Source organism: Homarus americanus, unplaced genomic scaffold, assembly GCF_018991925.1.
Source record: "Homarus americanus isolate GMGI-L3 unplaced genomic scaffold, GMGI_Hamer_2.0 scaffold55640, whole genome shotgun sequence".
In the NCBI taxonomy this organism is placed as follows: Eukaryota; Metazoa; Arthropoda; class Malacostraca; order Decapoda; family Nephropidae; genus Homarus; species Homarus americanus.
The window spans coordinates 1511999-1526423 of record NW_024713650.1 but is presented as its reverse complement, the minus strand read 5'-3'; the positions used below and the strand labels follow the sequence as shown (position 1 = coordinate 1526423).

Sequence of the window (14425 nt, the reverse complement as noted above, 5' to 3'; positions counted from 1 at the left end):
TTATTAAAGGTTAGTCTAATATCATGGTTCCTTACAATATAAACCATGTGAAAATTATTTTATCTTTTCCATTAATCCGTAAAAAATTATTCTGGAAGGAAGATTATTTGTTTACACCAAAAAATAGTATCCAAACATTCTTGACATTGTAAAATAACAGGTTAAATTCGTTTCATCAGTAAGAATGAATAAATGACAATGTTTGAAGGGAAAAATGTGTGTGTATTTATTCTTGAATCTTGTAAAAGGCTTGAAAAACTGAGAGAAAAAGAAAAAACACATTTAGTATCCAATGGTCCCTATGTCAGTGAAGAGTTTAAATGGTACAAACTGACCAGACAAGAGAGGGTTGAAGTATCATGGACAACAATTCAATATTCATTATCTTTGTCTATGTTTGTAAGGCAAGAGAGCTCACTATACATTATGTGATACTATCTGTACAACATCACAATTACAATTAATTTTTATGATTCAAAATCCTTAACAAAATCTTTTAGAGTTTCAATATATCGAAGAATTATGCATTAATTAACAAGATTACTATTAATTATTCATTATTTTTCCATAACTTTATACCGAAAAAAATTTACTTTATACATCACTACTGAAATTTGTTGAGCGTCAGATCCAGACAACTCACCTGACTTGGATATAAGGCCATAGGAAACTGGAACTCTGGGTTTGAGAAGACCGAGGATGTTCTCACACGTCTGGTCTAGCGAACCGTCCAGACCCCACGAGTGTAACAGTGACATAAGCATCTGACCAATCTGCAAGGTCTGTGCCGTCACGTCCAAGTGTCGGGGGATCTGTACCCGGCCGCTTCCACTCCCATCTGTGAACAAAGGAGCATTATGTCACTAAAATAACTGATACATACACTTATAAACTCTCTATCAAGGTAAATATAAAGACAATTAAAGTTTTAACATTTCATGGAGGAAGAAAGTGAAGTGGTGAAAGTAAGTAGAAAGTACTCCTCTACTCCTCAGTAACACTGGGTAATGTTACTGGTGTTGTAGATGAGGTGGTGTTACTGGTGTTGTAGATGAGGTGGTGTTACTGGTGTTGTAGATGAGGTGGTGTTACTGGTGTTGTAGATGAGGTGGTGTTACTGGTGTTGTAGATGAGGTGGTGTTACTGGTGTTGTAGATGAGGTGGTGTTGGTGTTGTACTGGTGTTGTAGATGAGGTGGTGTTACTGGTGTTGTAGATGAGGTGGTGTTGTAGATGAGGTGGTGTTACTGGTAGATGAGGTGGTGTTACTGGTGTTGTAGATGAGGTGGTGTTACTGGTGTTGTAGATGAGGTGGTGTTACTGATGTGTTACTGGTGTTGTCTGGTGGTTGTACTGGTGTTGTAGATGAGGTGGTGTTACTGGTGTTGTAGATGAGGTACTGGTGTTGTAGATGAGGTGGTGTTACTGGTGTTGTAGATGAGGTGGTGGTGTTGTACTGGTGTTGTAGATGAGGTGGTGTTACTGGTGTTGTAGATGAGGTGGTGTTACTGGTGTTGTAGATGAGGTGGTGTTACTGGTGTTGTAGATGAGGTGGTGTTACTGGTGTTGTAGATGAGGTGGTGTTACTGGTGTTGTAGATGAGGTGGTGTTACTGGTGTTGTAGATGAGGTGGTGTTACTGGTGTTGTAGATGAGGTGGTGTTACTGGTGTTGTAGATGAGGTGGTGTTACTGGTGTTGTAGATGAGGTGGTGTTACTGGTGTTGTAGATGAGGTTGTGTTACTGGTGTTGTAGAAGGTACATCTACCATCTACAACACCAGTACAGTAGACAGTACCATTTAACACTAGTAATAGAGTAAGTCAGTAGGCTGCCTGGATTGGTGAAACAAGGCCATGGTTATGTAAGGAGGGAGTGAGTAGCCACGCCTTTCACTACCATACCTGTCACATGCTGTACTACACTGACCACCTCTGCTATCATCATCATCATCATCATCATCATCATCATCATCATCATCATCATCATCATCACCATCATCATCATCATCATCATCACCACCACCAAAACACTCATCACCTGACTCATTAAGGTCATAACAAGGTCGATTTATATATTGACCAAATGAATTATATTGTCATTCAAATGTGGCAGAGAGAGAGGGGGGAGGGGGGGAATGTGACAGTGATATTGGCCAAGGTGTGATGACCCTCACAACCCACACTAGGCCACGTGAGGCACCAGTAAGGCCATTTCTTCACTCTTCCTACACTACCACACCTCTTTTTTTTTCTCCCAGGATAGTGACAGCAATCAGTGGTAAACCTAAACCTAGGATGAACTAAGTCATCATTTACCTGTAACTCACAAATATTACTCATAACATGGAATTTTGGTTTAGTAATCTTTTATAACAATTACTAGTGTCCTTTACCAGGTAATGTGAATAAATCTAAAGTGTCCATCTTGCTCTGCCCTCTGCCCTGCCCTGCTCAGCATACATATGATGTTATCTTGTCTATTGGTCCACTGAGTTGGGTGTGACCTCCACTATATTCCTTCCCATCTCTCCTTGCCCTCCTCTCTCTTCTCTCTCTCTCTAGCAGTATCATACACCAGCCTTGAGGTAACCCACACACACATAAAGACAGACAGACACACACACACGGCCACACCTCCACTGTGAACACAACAGCTAACTAAAAAAAAAACAATTACTGACCTCACACTCCTCCCCAGTCTCGCTAAGCAACAAGACTGTGACAATGTGACACTGAACTGACTCATGTTTCACTATGTAATAATCTACACTAAGGTGACTGACCAGTTGGTGTTCCTCTCCTTGAGTACGATAACATAATCCCTTGAGTACGTTTAGTTAACCCCTTGAGTATAAGTTAATTAACCCTTTGAACTTATTTTACTCAAGTGGGTTAACTTATCCTACTCATGGGGTTTATTTATTGTACTCAAGGGGTTAATAATGTCTTAATTTCATCATAGTGTGTGTGTGTGTGTGTGTGTGTGTGTGTGTGTGTGTGTGTGGTAAATATTGAGGCAGATGATACACCCATCTACCAAATCAGCCACACCCAATGAAGACTGGCACCAACATTCCTCCCTCCTCCCCCCCCCTCTTTCTCTCTCCTCCAGTGACCAAAGATCCTCCCTATCCTCTCCTCCTGCCTCTGGCGATGAATTCCCCCTCTTCCTCACGACATAACTACCTCACCGCACTTATTATTTACCTGCTGGCCTCACGCCACGCACCATCACCCACACTCAACCTAACACCACCTGACATATCATTTTCGATACATTAAAAGTACAGTAGCCACTATGAGTCAGGGTGTCTGTCAGCTACTTCTGACACTATGATTCTTAACAAGTCAACTATCATCAGCCATGGAAGACACCCAACACAACGGTACCCAAACTATCAATTAAGCAACCACCCCCCTTCCCCCAACACCAACCTGTTCCTACTATTACTATAACTTACTTGAACTTGAACTGTGAGACTCAACTTTCAAGGTTAACTTCTACAGGTGAGAGGCACATTCAACAAAAACTAGGAGGAGAGGTCGATGAAGCATTACAACATGTGTCGGTGAGGCAAAAACTCGCATTATGGACGGCGGAGTCACCATAACAAAGAGCTGGGTGCTGAGAGTATCTTCAGTTCAAACGCCTCTGCACTCGCTATAAATGCGCTCTCAAGTACACTATGACCATTAACTGACCATTATAACTTCTACCATTAACTGTACATTATAAGCACATCCATTCATAAGAGTCACCTGCATCTCCCACACACCACCAAACAACGTAGTTCAGCATGTGGTTCAGTATTATAACATCATTAAGACATCGTGGCTAAAGCAAGTGTAAACAAGGAGACTCCCGGTCTGAAGGAAGCGTGGCGTCCTTGTCATTATCCGGGTTACATTCTACACACACTTCATGGAGTCATCTGTGCTACACCTTTAATACAACTTGTAAAATAAATGTATTACTTACACAGTCCCCCCACGAAAGACTAATTAGAAAGGTAGAAGCACATGGCATCAAAGGTAATATCCTTAAATGGATTAGGGCGTGGTTACAGGATAGGAAACAGCAAGTGAGCATTAATGGCACTAAATACCATTGGAGCAATGTCACTAGTGGAGTTCCCCAAGGCTCAGTACTTGGACCATTATTATTTATTATATACATAAACAACATAGATATCGGCATAGACAGCAACATAAGTAAATTTACTGATGACACTAAAATAGGACGTGTTATTAAATCTGACGAGGACTCCGCAAAACTACAGGAAGATCTAAACAAATTTTTCGAATGGTCTGAAAAATGGCAGATGAAATTCAACGTGGACAAATGTAAAGTACTCAGTATAGGAGATGTAAACAGGGAAACCAGTTACCAGATGAACAACGATGCCATTGAGAAATCCGACTGTGAGTAATGATAAGTAGGAACCTTAAGCCAAGTAAACAATGTGTTTTTGCTCGTAACAAGGCTAATAAAGTACTTGGGTTCATACAAAGGAGTGTTAGTTACAAGACTAGCGAGGTCATCCTAAAACTGTATCTTGCGCTTGTGAGACCACACTTGGATTACGCAGTTCAGTTCTGGTCACTGTATTACAGAATGGATATAGAATCCTTGGAAAGAATTCAGAGGAGGATAACAAGATTAATCCTGGGCCTTAGGAACCTTGAGTATAGAGACAGGTTAAAGCATCTTAATTTGCACTCCCTCGAGAGACGTAGAGCGAGGGGCGACCTGATAGAGGTGTATAAATGGAAGTCAGGGCAATGCAAAGGGGACATTACAAAGGTACTCAAACTATCCAACCAGGAGCGAACTCAAAACGATGGTTTTAAATTAGACAAATTTAGATTTAGGCGCAAAATAGGTAAACACTGGTTTGGAAACAGAGTAGTGGATGAATGGAACAAGTTACCAAATATCATCATTAACTCAAATATGCTGGATAGCTTCAAACATAGGTTGGATGCTTATATGAGCAATAGGGGTTGGGTGTAAATGGGACTGCCCAGTATGGACCAATAGGCCCGCTGCAGTTTCCACCATTCTTATGTTCTTACATATTGACTCTAACCTCACATGGGGACAACTTTATTATTGTCTGTGGCTGGTTACAGAGATATACTTTTTACTACAAACGAAAGCAACTCAAACTTTGTGTAAATTAGTTGGCCCAATACCCTAATGTTTATGTATGTAAATAAAGACAGTACTTGACCCACCAGGAGCAGCCAGTGTGAGTGTGTGTGTGTGTGTGTGTGTGTGTAGACATCCAAACTCATCCTAGTGTTTGTTTACATATGACTAAGAATGCAGTGAGAGGGTTCACCCCAGTCCATGATTTTTGCCTGTAAAACTTGTCTATCCTGCCTGGCCCCTTCCCCTCTCCACCCATCTTATTACTACCTTACAAGACAACACTTCCCTTTCACTAGTGTGCCGTTGACCAATGAGTGGGCTTATTAGTTGTCTGTATGTAAACAAAACACACTCACACACACACACACACACACAGTTGAAAATGAATTATAAACAAGTTAGAGCTAAAATGCAGCAAAAAAAAGAAAGGACAAAAATAGGAAGATAAAATAACAGTAATGAAAGAGAGAGAAAAAAAATGAGAGAGAGTAGAGGAAGAAGAGCGAGAGAGGGAGTGAAGAGGTTTGTGTGGACTCCTCAGCCTCGGGCAAGGTAACACCCACGGTCATCTCCCTCCTGCTCCCCCACCAAGGTCACCACCACGCCCATACATACCTGCCTGCCACCCACCATCCCTGCCACCCACCACGCCTCCTATCACACCAACAACATACTGGGTTTTATACTTTCACTCACAACATACCTCATAAGACACAACATACCTCATAAGACACTCACAAGACATTTTTTTATACATTTCTATACAAAATAATATCACTAAGGAACATTTTAAACCACACAAGAGCCAATAAGGAACACTTAATCACTCAGTTTACCTCAGTATCCCCTTACACCTTTTTCTTCTACCTTCCCTTTTTTTAATAGGTAAACAACAGTAAGCATAAGCCCTACTGAACACGGGATAGACGGTTGTGGTAACTGTAAGGACCTGGGCGTGGTCAGGTTCTGGGATTAGGGGCGGAGCTTGACGCGAGTACTCGGTATAAATACGGTGAGAAAGTCGGGACAGGCACACACCTTACCCTCCTCCACCCCTTCCTCAGCAAATTGGCGCCATGAACGCACTAGTATGTATTATTATTATTATTATTATTTAAGTGTCCATTAGTTTTAAAGTTAGTTCCAGTTCTTGTTTAGATAATTTCTGTTAATATCCGGTTATATGCAAGTCAAGCTTCCTAAACTAGCTTCTGTGTAGATGAAGCCTCCTAATCTACCTTGTGTATGCCTATTATGTGGTGTAAGTGAGGCAGCTGATCCGGTTTGGTGACTAAGAATATCCTTTTAGATTACAGGCTCCAATGTTGTTTATCATGCGCCGGTAATAAGATAATTCCTTTTTTTATGTTCCATAAAAAAAGTTGGAAGACCGGTATTTACTGCATTTCACTCTTATGAAACATTAAAAAAATACTCATGGTAAAATTAAATGTACGGAAATTTATCAATGACATTATATCTGTTACCTAAATATCCAATCGTATAATTATTGATACTATAATGTGTACTTTTGTAGCACCAACAACCACCATATAACACTTGGTAAAAATCTTGGACTCCTACAGGTAAAGGTGACACGACTCGAAATGGTTGATACAGTGAAGGAAAAACTGAGGAGTGTGTTAATTGTACTTGTAGAATGAGTGTGTTGTGTTTTGTAGTGTGTGTGTTTTAAGTTGTGTGTGGTGTAAGTTGTGTGTGTTGTAGGGTGAGTACTATATTGTAGGTCATGATATACAGTACTGTAGATGTAGGTCGAGTATTGTAGATGTACAGTGGTGTACATAAAGTTTGTCTGTGTTGCAGGTGGTGATATCAGCGTGCATCTGTGCAGCAGCAGGCCGGCCCCAGTACTACCCGTACACTGCCGGCTACATTGCCGATCCTTATGCCGCCGTTGCACCCTATGTAGCGTCGCCCATACAGTACACCTTGGACTACAACGTGGTACCAGACGCTGCCCAAGTGCCAGAAGCCTATGCTGGTCAGTATGTAGTCGCACCTCCTGCAATCCCCACCGAATACAAGAGCCAGCACCACTCCCAGGATGAGTTCGGACAGTACGCCTTCGGTCACGTCTCCCACGACCAGGCACACAGCGCAGTCAGGGACTACACTGGTGCCGTCCGTGGCTCCTACACTTACATCGACACTAACGGTGAAGAAGTGGTGGCACACTACACTGCTGACCAGAACGGCTTCCGCGTGTCTTCCAATGCCCTGCCTGTTGCCCCAGTCTTTGATGGAGAAGCACCAGTGGCTCTTCAGTTTGAACTAGAAGCACCAGTGTTCAACCTGGAGCAAGTTGCAGAGACACCAGAGGTGATGGAAGCACGTGCCGAACACTTCCGCCTGGTGGAAGAGCACAAGGCTGCTGTGGCTGCTGCTCTCGCTGCTGCCACTGCTGAGGAAGCCACTGAGGCTCCTGAAGAAGAGACAGCAGAGGCAGCTGTGGAGGAGGAGACAGCTGAGGCACCAGTGGAGGAGGAGACAGCTGAGGCACCAGTGGAGGAGGAGACAGCTGAGGCACCAGTGGAGGAGGAGACAGCTGAGGCACCAGTGGAGGAGGAGACAGCTGAGGCATCAGTGGAGGAAGAGACAGCTGAGGCAGAAGCTCCAGAGGAAACTACTGAGACACCTGTGGAGGAGGAGGTGGCAGCAGCTGAGAGCCGTCGCAAGCGTCAAGTTCTAATAGGTAACCACTTTGTGTTCCCTGAGTTCTACAAGTCCCTGCCAATTGAACCAGTCGTTGTTGAGCCCAAGACAGTAGTGGAAGGGGCCGTGGGTACTGCTGCTCTCCGTGATGCCGAACTTCTGCGCATCATCAACACCCCCAACCATGCCGTTTCCTACCGTGTATTGTAAGGCAAAACCCTCACCATTGCCCACTGACTAAGACGTTCTTTCTCCAGCCTGCCCGTGCCCACAACTCTATCCTCTGTTAACCTAGAGAGGGTAGAGGAGGTGCACCAAGCCACACATTTCTAAGTATACTGTATCTCTAATATTAAATTTTCAAGTTCCACCACATCTTGCATTACATAAAGGACACAAACCAAACAATACAAGATGACTCAAACAAAAAACAAGATTCAATGTACACTTAAAAATCCCCAAAATAAATCAGGAATACAAGCCTTCAAGAGAGCTTCAAATTATAATATTGGGTACTATATGAGTCACCTTTTTGTGAACATAATGCACAGCCAGGAACCATGTTGCTCATATTTCTGTACATGTACATATATTTTGTAAAATTCAGGTGACAACATAAAGTGATGAATTCATGAATTATCTACTTAACCCCAACAAACTTATACAGCGGTAATTCGCTCATCTCTCACCAATATATCAAGGGTTTGAGTCCTGCTCGGCCCAGACACACGTGAGAAGGGTGTTATCAAGTGTGACCTTCACTACCAAACACCACAGGTTTCCCAGTCTCCAGTTTCCTCCTGTACTAACACTGGATAGACCAACTGCTCAAACGGCTAGTAAGCTGATATGTGGTTCAAAAATAAATAAATAAATTAAATAAAAAAAACAAAAGAAAAAACATCCATTTCAACATGTCTATATTCAGGGGCACCGGTTATTTTCAAGATGACATCACTGAGGAACTCATCCCATGGATCAGTGTAAGAAGAAATGACAAAATGTGAAGAAAATTTTTTCAAAATTTACTCCCTTTTCCACAGCCCTTCCTGATCAATACTGCTCATGAGGTTAACAATAAAGTTTCTGTTTATTTCTCACTGCTACTTGTAAGTCCTTCAACTCTATCTACAGTACTGTACCACTCACTCACTCACTCCTAACTGAGCTATTTTCCACTTATTTATCATCACTAAAACCCCTTAAAATAAAACAATTAAACTTCCTGCAAGTGTCCCACTGCCAGATGGGTTTTGTTTATAAAAGTTTATGCCAACCTGTTCCAAAGATGTTATTTCAGATCAGGTAGTTTACATTTATATTCTCACAAAAATCACACAAAGTACTGTATTTGCTGTACTTAAGAAAAAATAACAAATCACTGAAGCACAACGCTGTAGAGAATGAAAACTTGGACCAATACCAGGTTATGAATAACTACTAAATACAGATTTCATTTACATGGGTTAATTCTGTAATGTGAAAGAAAACAGGGATGAATGTGCTAAAATCTCACATAAAATGGGCAGTAGTTCTCTGAAAGAATAGTAATAACCGTCCGCAAACCTTTAGAGAGTAGGGCTATGGTCGCCAACCCCCATATATCAGGATGGTACTCTGATCCTGTGAAGAATGTGGATATACATGCAAAAATTAAGCATGCCACTAGAGAACACCGTAACAGCTACAGTATTACCAAATTACTACATACAGTAATTTTACATAACCACTACAGTATGTTTTTTTTTACTTCTCAGGGAACTGCCTCGGTGTTACTACATCATGATCACAGTGGTTCATGATACTTTCTAACATGGTAGACCAGATGGCATGATGAGTTCAAATAAAAACCAATTCAAATGTCACGGGTAAAAGAAATGTATAAAAACGTGCATAGACTTCCAGGCCCACTGTCCTATGTACCTCCCAAAGTCCAATAAAATATTTAGTAGGAAAAATAAGATGTATTGGGTAGAGGTTCATGAACGAGAGGTGTAAAACGGACAAGAGCCAGATAGTTCTCATACAACTTAATGCATTCTAGAAACAAAAATATACATGACATGAATAGATATGTATAGAAAAAGAGGTAAGACACTCATGTTAAAAATGACTGTTGTTCATTTCTAGACACACAATTGATACATGAGCTTGAGGAACTACAGCTGTACAGTTTGTTACACTAGTGGAAATATCACAAACAGGAAGACGCTTAAGACATTAAAGACACTGAAAATACAGAATATAAAGACTACATCAAGAACAAATTTCACACACACACACACACCTAATATGTACAGCACTACCATGCAGGATTAATGACAGAACATGATGCATAACACTGACATGATTTACAACATTTAAAATAATTATACACTGACAAGATTATGTACACTGATGCTCTTATTCAGGAGACAAACCAAGAGACAATAGCACAGTTGGACGATCAGGAGAACCACTTTCAAAGGTTGTCTCATCTCCCACTTAAAACACCCACAGCACAAAGGTTCAATCCCTGGTGCTGAAGAGAGCTCTCTTACATAATGTGTCTTGAGTTATGAGGAAAGTTAGTCACGGTGGTGGATAGGAAGAAAACCTGATAATTAACACCACACAGGTACAATCCAAGACACTGTGGAGAACTTTGTTATTTTCTAAAGCAGTGTATCATAGAGGTAAGATTACATAGTCCCTATCAACCCCTAAGACAACAGTTATCAAGACCAGTGATGAATTAGTTTTATTTCCAAGAGTTGATCTCCAGAATAAGAGCAGAAGTTACTGCAAATAGTGATTGACCTTGTACAGTAGTGTGGGATATATGGACCAATTATAATGTTAGAAATATGGACCAACTATAGTGTGTGATATATGATTGGTCGACAGCTATGCCAACATGCTCTGTCATCAGCATAAGGATAACACTCACCCTTAGCCGAGCTGAGTGTGGTGGGACGGAATCCTGACTGTTCCACTTTGTTCTGTATGAGGTTCTGGACACTCTCTGCCGATTCCTTGACCCGTGACAGCAACCCTGCAGCACCACCGCCACCACCACCACCGCAACAATAACCAAACCCAAATTAGTTAGCAGACGAAATAGCTAAGCCCACATGCTATGGCGCAGCATCCATTGTCAACCAGTTTTTAAAGACAATCTATAATCAAGCATTTCTTAAACTTACATTATTTACATTCTATTTCCATACTTATTAACACTACCTCATTACTGTACTTAGGAAATAAAAAATAATAATTGTTGTTTATTGAGATATTCATTAATTTTAGAAGTGAACCAAGATTTAGAAGACCTAATTTTAGGCTACATCATGCTAGTAGAGAACTAACTGGTTGCTAGGGTGCGCCCCACAGCCAGTGTTGACACAGTAGGACAAGTTAAGTCTTGAGGGACATCAATGCTTCACACCTGGACTGTGTCTCAGAAAATGGCTCCACAAATATTAGGTCAGCTTGGTCTTCATTATCACTCTTACTCCAACTGCTTTACACCCTACCACATATTACAGTATATCATCTTCTCTACTGAATTATATTTCCTCTACAATCCAACAAAATCCTGTTACAAAGCGGCAGGTAAAGCAAATGCAAGCAGTGTTTACAAGTCGTTACTACTGTATTAAGTATCAGTCAACAACACTCATAATATATACTGTACAGCATTACATTTCTATGACTAAATCTTCCAGTAATTCTCAACCCCAGGAATACAGGGTATTACACTTTATGCTTTAAACAAAACAGTAAAAATGAGTTACTGTATCAACATATAGCTTTCCACCTGTGGTATATTCATTGAGCCATTTCTCACACGTATAACTGAGTAGCCTAGAAAATAAAATGTACAACTGTGCAGACCAGAAATTGCACTACCTGACAGAAATCAACTAATGAAATGATGGAGTTAAGAGCATCATAAATGAGGCAAGAGTTGCCCTGGAAGAGGAGAGATGGAGAGTGCGATGTAGCAGCAGACACAGTGCAAGGATCACAAGGCTTACCATGCATACACCAATACCTGCATCACCCCCACTGTGTCACCCTCTTATCCACGTTTTGGTTATACATGACGTGTAGCGCGTCAAACATTATTTATAATTTAGTCAGTATCATAAGTCACTTTCCCCTTTTGAAATATTACTACATTTTTTTCCTACCTACATGAATGACATTTCCTCACCAGTAAATTCTAGACATCTGTAGAGATTATATACCTAGGGATTACAATGATGTGGTATCTGGCAAATGCACAGTCACCCACAAAACTCCTGCCACACATGACCTTCAACACTGACCAACAGTTTCTCATAAGCAGAATACATTTTAAGTCAGATTAAACTCACCAGTATTACAATTACTTTACAAACGTGATTACTATTAAAGTTCCCTTTCAAAAATGGTTAAATACATGTTAAGGAAGGTACAGTACCTTCTTATTTATATTGGTAGTCTATAGGAAAATCTGGTTTGATTTATAGATGATTCCATAAATCAAGATCTACCCAGTTTCTTTGCTCAACTGAATGTGATATTAAGGGAAGACTCGACAGCACACTACAACACTACCCATCCCTTCTGGCTTTTCTCTTCCATACACAATTTCCTGCCAGGATTTCTAAAGTCTCAGACATTTATGAGCATTTTGAGACAAGTGTAATAAAAAGTTTTCATATATACAATAAAACATTATTAATTTAGCTTCAATCCTTACATGATTCTACCGAGTGACATACACTTTTGCTAGAGCAGTTATAATGGTGCTTACCGCAAGACAAACCAACGTGTGAGTTTTACCACCCAGACGAATTCATAATGGCTTCTAATAAGAGACTGACATGTATATACACACACAGATACTGACAGTTTGAAATACCTGTATATAGTGTTGTAAAATCTGTTGAAATACCTGGGCAATAAAGGTAAGTACAGTACAATGAGTCTAACTGGTGATAATTAAAGGATACCATCTTGTAAATACTGTATTGAATCTAGGTATAAAAATCGTCACTGCAGACATCATAAAACCTCCATTGATGTTGACTGCTATCACTCCTTTCCACCTTAACTCCACCTTAAAGCCCAAGTATGAGGACATAACAACTATACTGTAATGATCCGGTCTCTGGGCGTGTTTCTGTTGCTTTAAAAATGATGTTAAATGTCAAGATAATAAGTTAATCTCTGAATGGGTTCCTTGTCTACAAACCCAGATTCTATTATATAATCATCAAGGGAAACTTTAACACTGTGGAAAGATAAATGTTTATTGGGGGATCATGGTGAGGAAAGTGTGGCTATGTTAACTATATACTTATACTCAATATATATACAAACTGGTGTGGACGATCTCATCTTTGTCTTTATTACTCATATATATATACAGGGGTATACTGTAACATACTGCAAAATAAATGGTTATAAAGTAATTCAAGATAAAATACACTACAGGTATATCATTATTGATGTTATGTTATACACAGCATGTTGGAAATGAATCTGGAAACTTAAAAAAAAAATATATATATATATTCAAATTCTTTCAGCCTGTAGGAACATGCAAAACAGACTGTGACAAAGATATTTTCCCCATGCAAAACTACACTGTACTTTGGAGGAGCGAGGAATGTGTGCAAGAAGGTAAACAAACATAATGTAAAACTATACTTGTGATGTGCTGACTTTCTGAGGGTCACATTTATGAGGTACACTCGCTCCAAAATGTATCATTATGATTTTGTGAGAAACAATATTACACAGCGGACAAAGGATTTTGACAACCCTACCGAGACAACAGGAGTCTCGGTGTTCATCTTGGAATTTATTGGACACCTCAGTTAAGATATTTTCTGGAGTGTGTATACAACAGGATCAAGATGTATAATCCCAGAAAATTTTAATACAGTACAATACCCTGATGTCTTTCACTTCTGACACAAAGAGCATTTCTCTGAGAATATTATGTGGCTCTAGCAATGTATTAATGGAAAACTGACATATATTGGCTGCAGCAAATACAATCGTGATGCCGTTACTGGAGAACAGTGGTCCGCAACTCAAGAACATCTACAAATACTGGTAACTAACCATTTACTGGAAGGCTCGAGGGCTGCACAAAGATGGTTCAGGGGTTGAGGGACCACTGCTCCAGAACACAACCCTCTACTACTCTATCATGCATGTTGCACAATGCTACTAGGACCTACAGTATTTCATCTAGGTAGGTATATAAAACTTTCTTGAAACATGAGCTTTTGCTGCAGTGTCACATCAGCCAACAACATTAATGACAGCACTGCACTAAGTGGTACATATACAATACATCTGCACTAATGTAAACAACTCGGTGTTATAGACGCCACATTGTCGGAATCAGTGCATATAATGTAAACAACTCGGTGTAGAGGACGCACCATTCTCGGCCAGTTTGTATGTACAGTTTATAGCACGACTGGAACTGCTTCAAGAATATGAAATACTCTTACTGTATTCAAGATTCCTTTCTAAAACAGCAAAATAAAAAGAAATTCCTCCAAGAAAACTGATCTAAAAATGTGTCAGTGTCTAAAATATTGAAAA

At 40.3% G+C, this 14425-nt stretch overlaps 2 protein-coding genes across 10 annotated transcripts in view; one reads left to right on the top strand and one right to left on the bottom strand.

Annotated features, from left to right (window-relative positions):
• Positions 1 to 14425, bottom strand: part of LOC121872882 (WD repeat-containing protein 7-like) — a 54671-nt gene that overhangs the window by 17013 nt on the left and 23233 nt on the right. For 7 of the 8 annotated variants that reach the window (XM_042375966.1, XM_042375975.1, XM_042375999.1 and 4 more), the window contains 2 exons: positions 10761 to 10865; positions 644 to 838 (listed from right to left, as the gene is read on the bottom strand). In XM_042375966.1, the coding sequence (XP_042231900.1) occupies positions 644 to 838; positions 10761 to 10865 (300 nt within the window). The remainder of the gene's footprint in view (positions 1 to 643; positions 839 to 10760; positions 10866 to 14425) is intronic. The other variant, XM_042376024.1, reaches the window with a different exon arrangement.
• Positions 6120 to 8463, top strand: LOC121872918 (lysostaphin-like). Of its 2 annotated transcripts, XM_042376048.1 has the most exons (3): positions 6120 to 6243; positions 6983 to 7675; positions 7757 to 8463. In XM_042376048.1, exons 1-3 carry the CDS (start codon positions 6232 to 6234, stop codon positions 8039 to 8041), a joined length of 990 nt encoding a protein of 329 aa, XP_042231982.1. In that variant the 5' UTR covers positions 6120 to 6231; the 3' UTR covers positions 8042 to 8463. The 2 variants fall into 2 exon arrangements, with proteins under 2 accessions (XP_042231982.1, XP_042231972.1); XM_042376038.1 differs by having other exon boundaries at positions 6983 to 8463.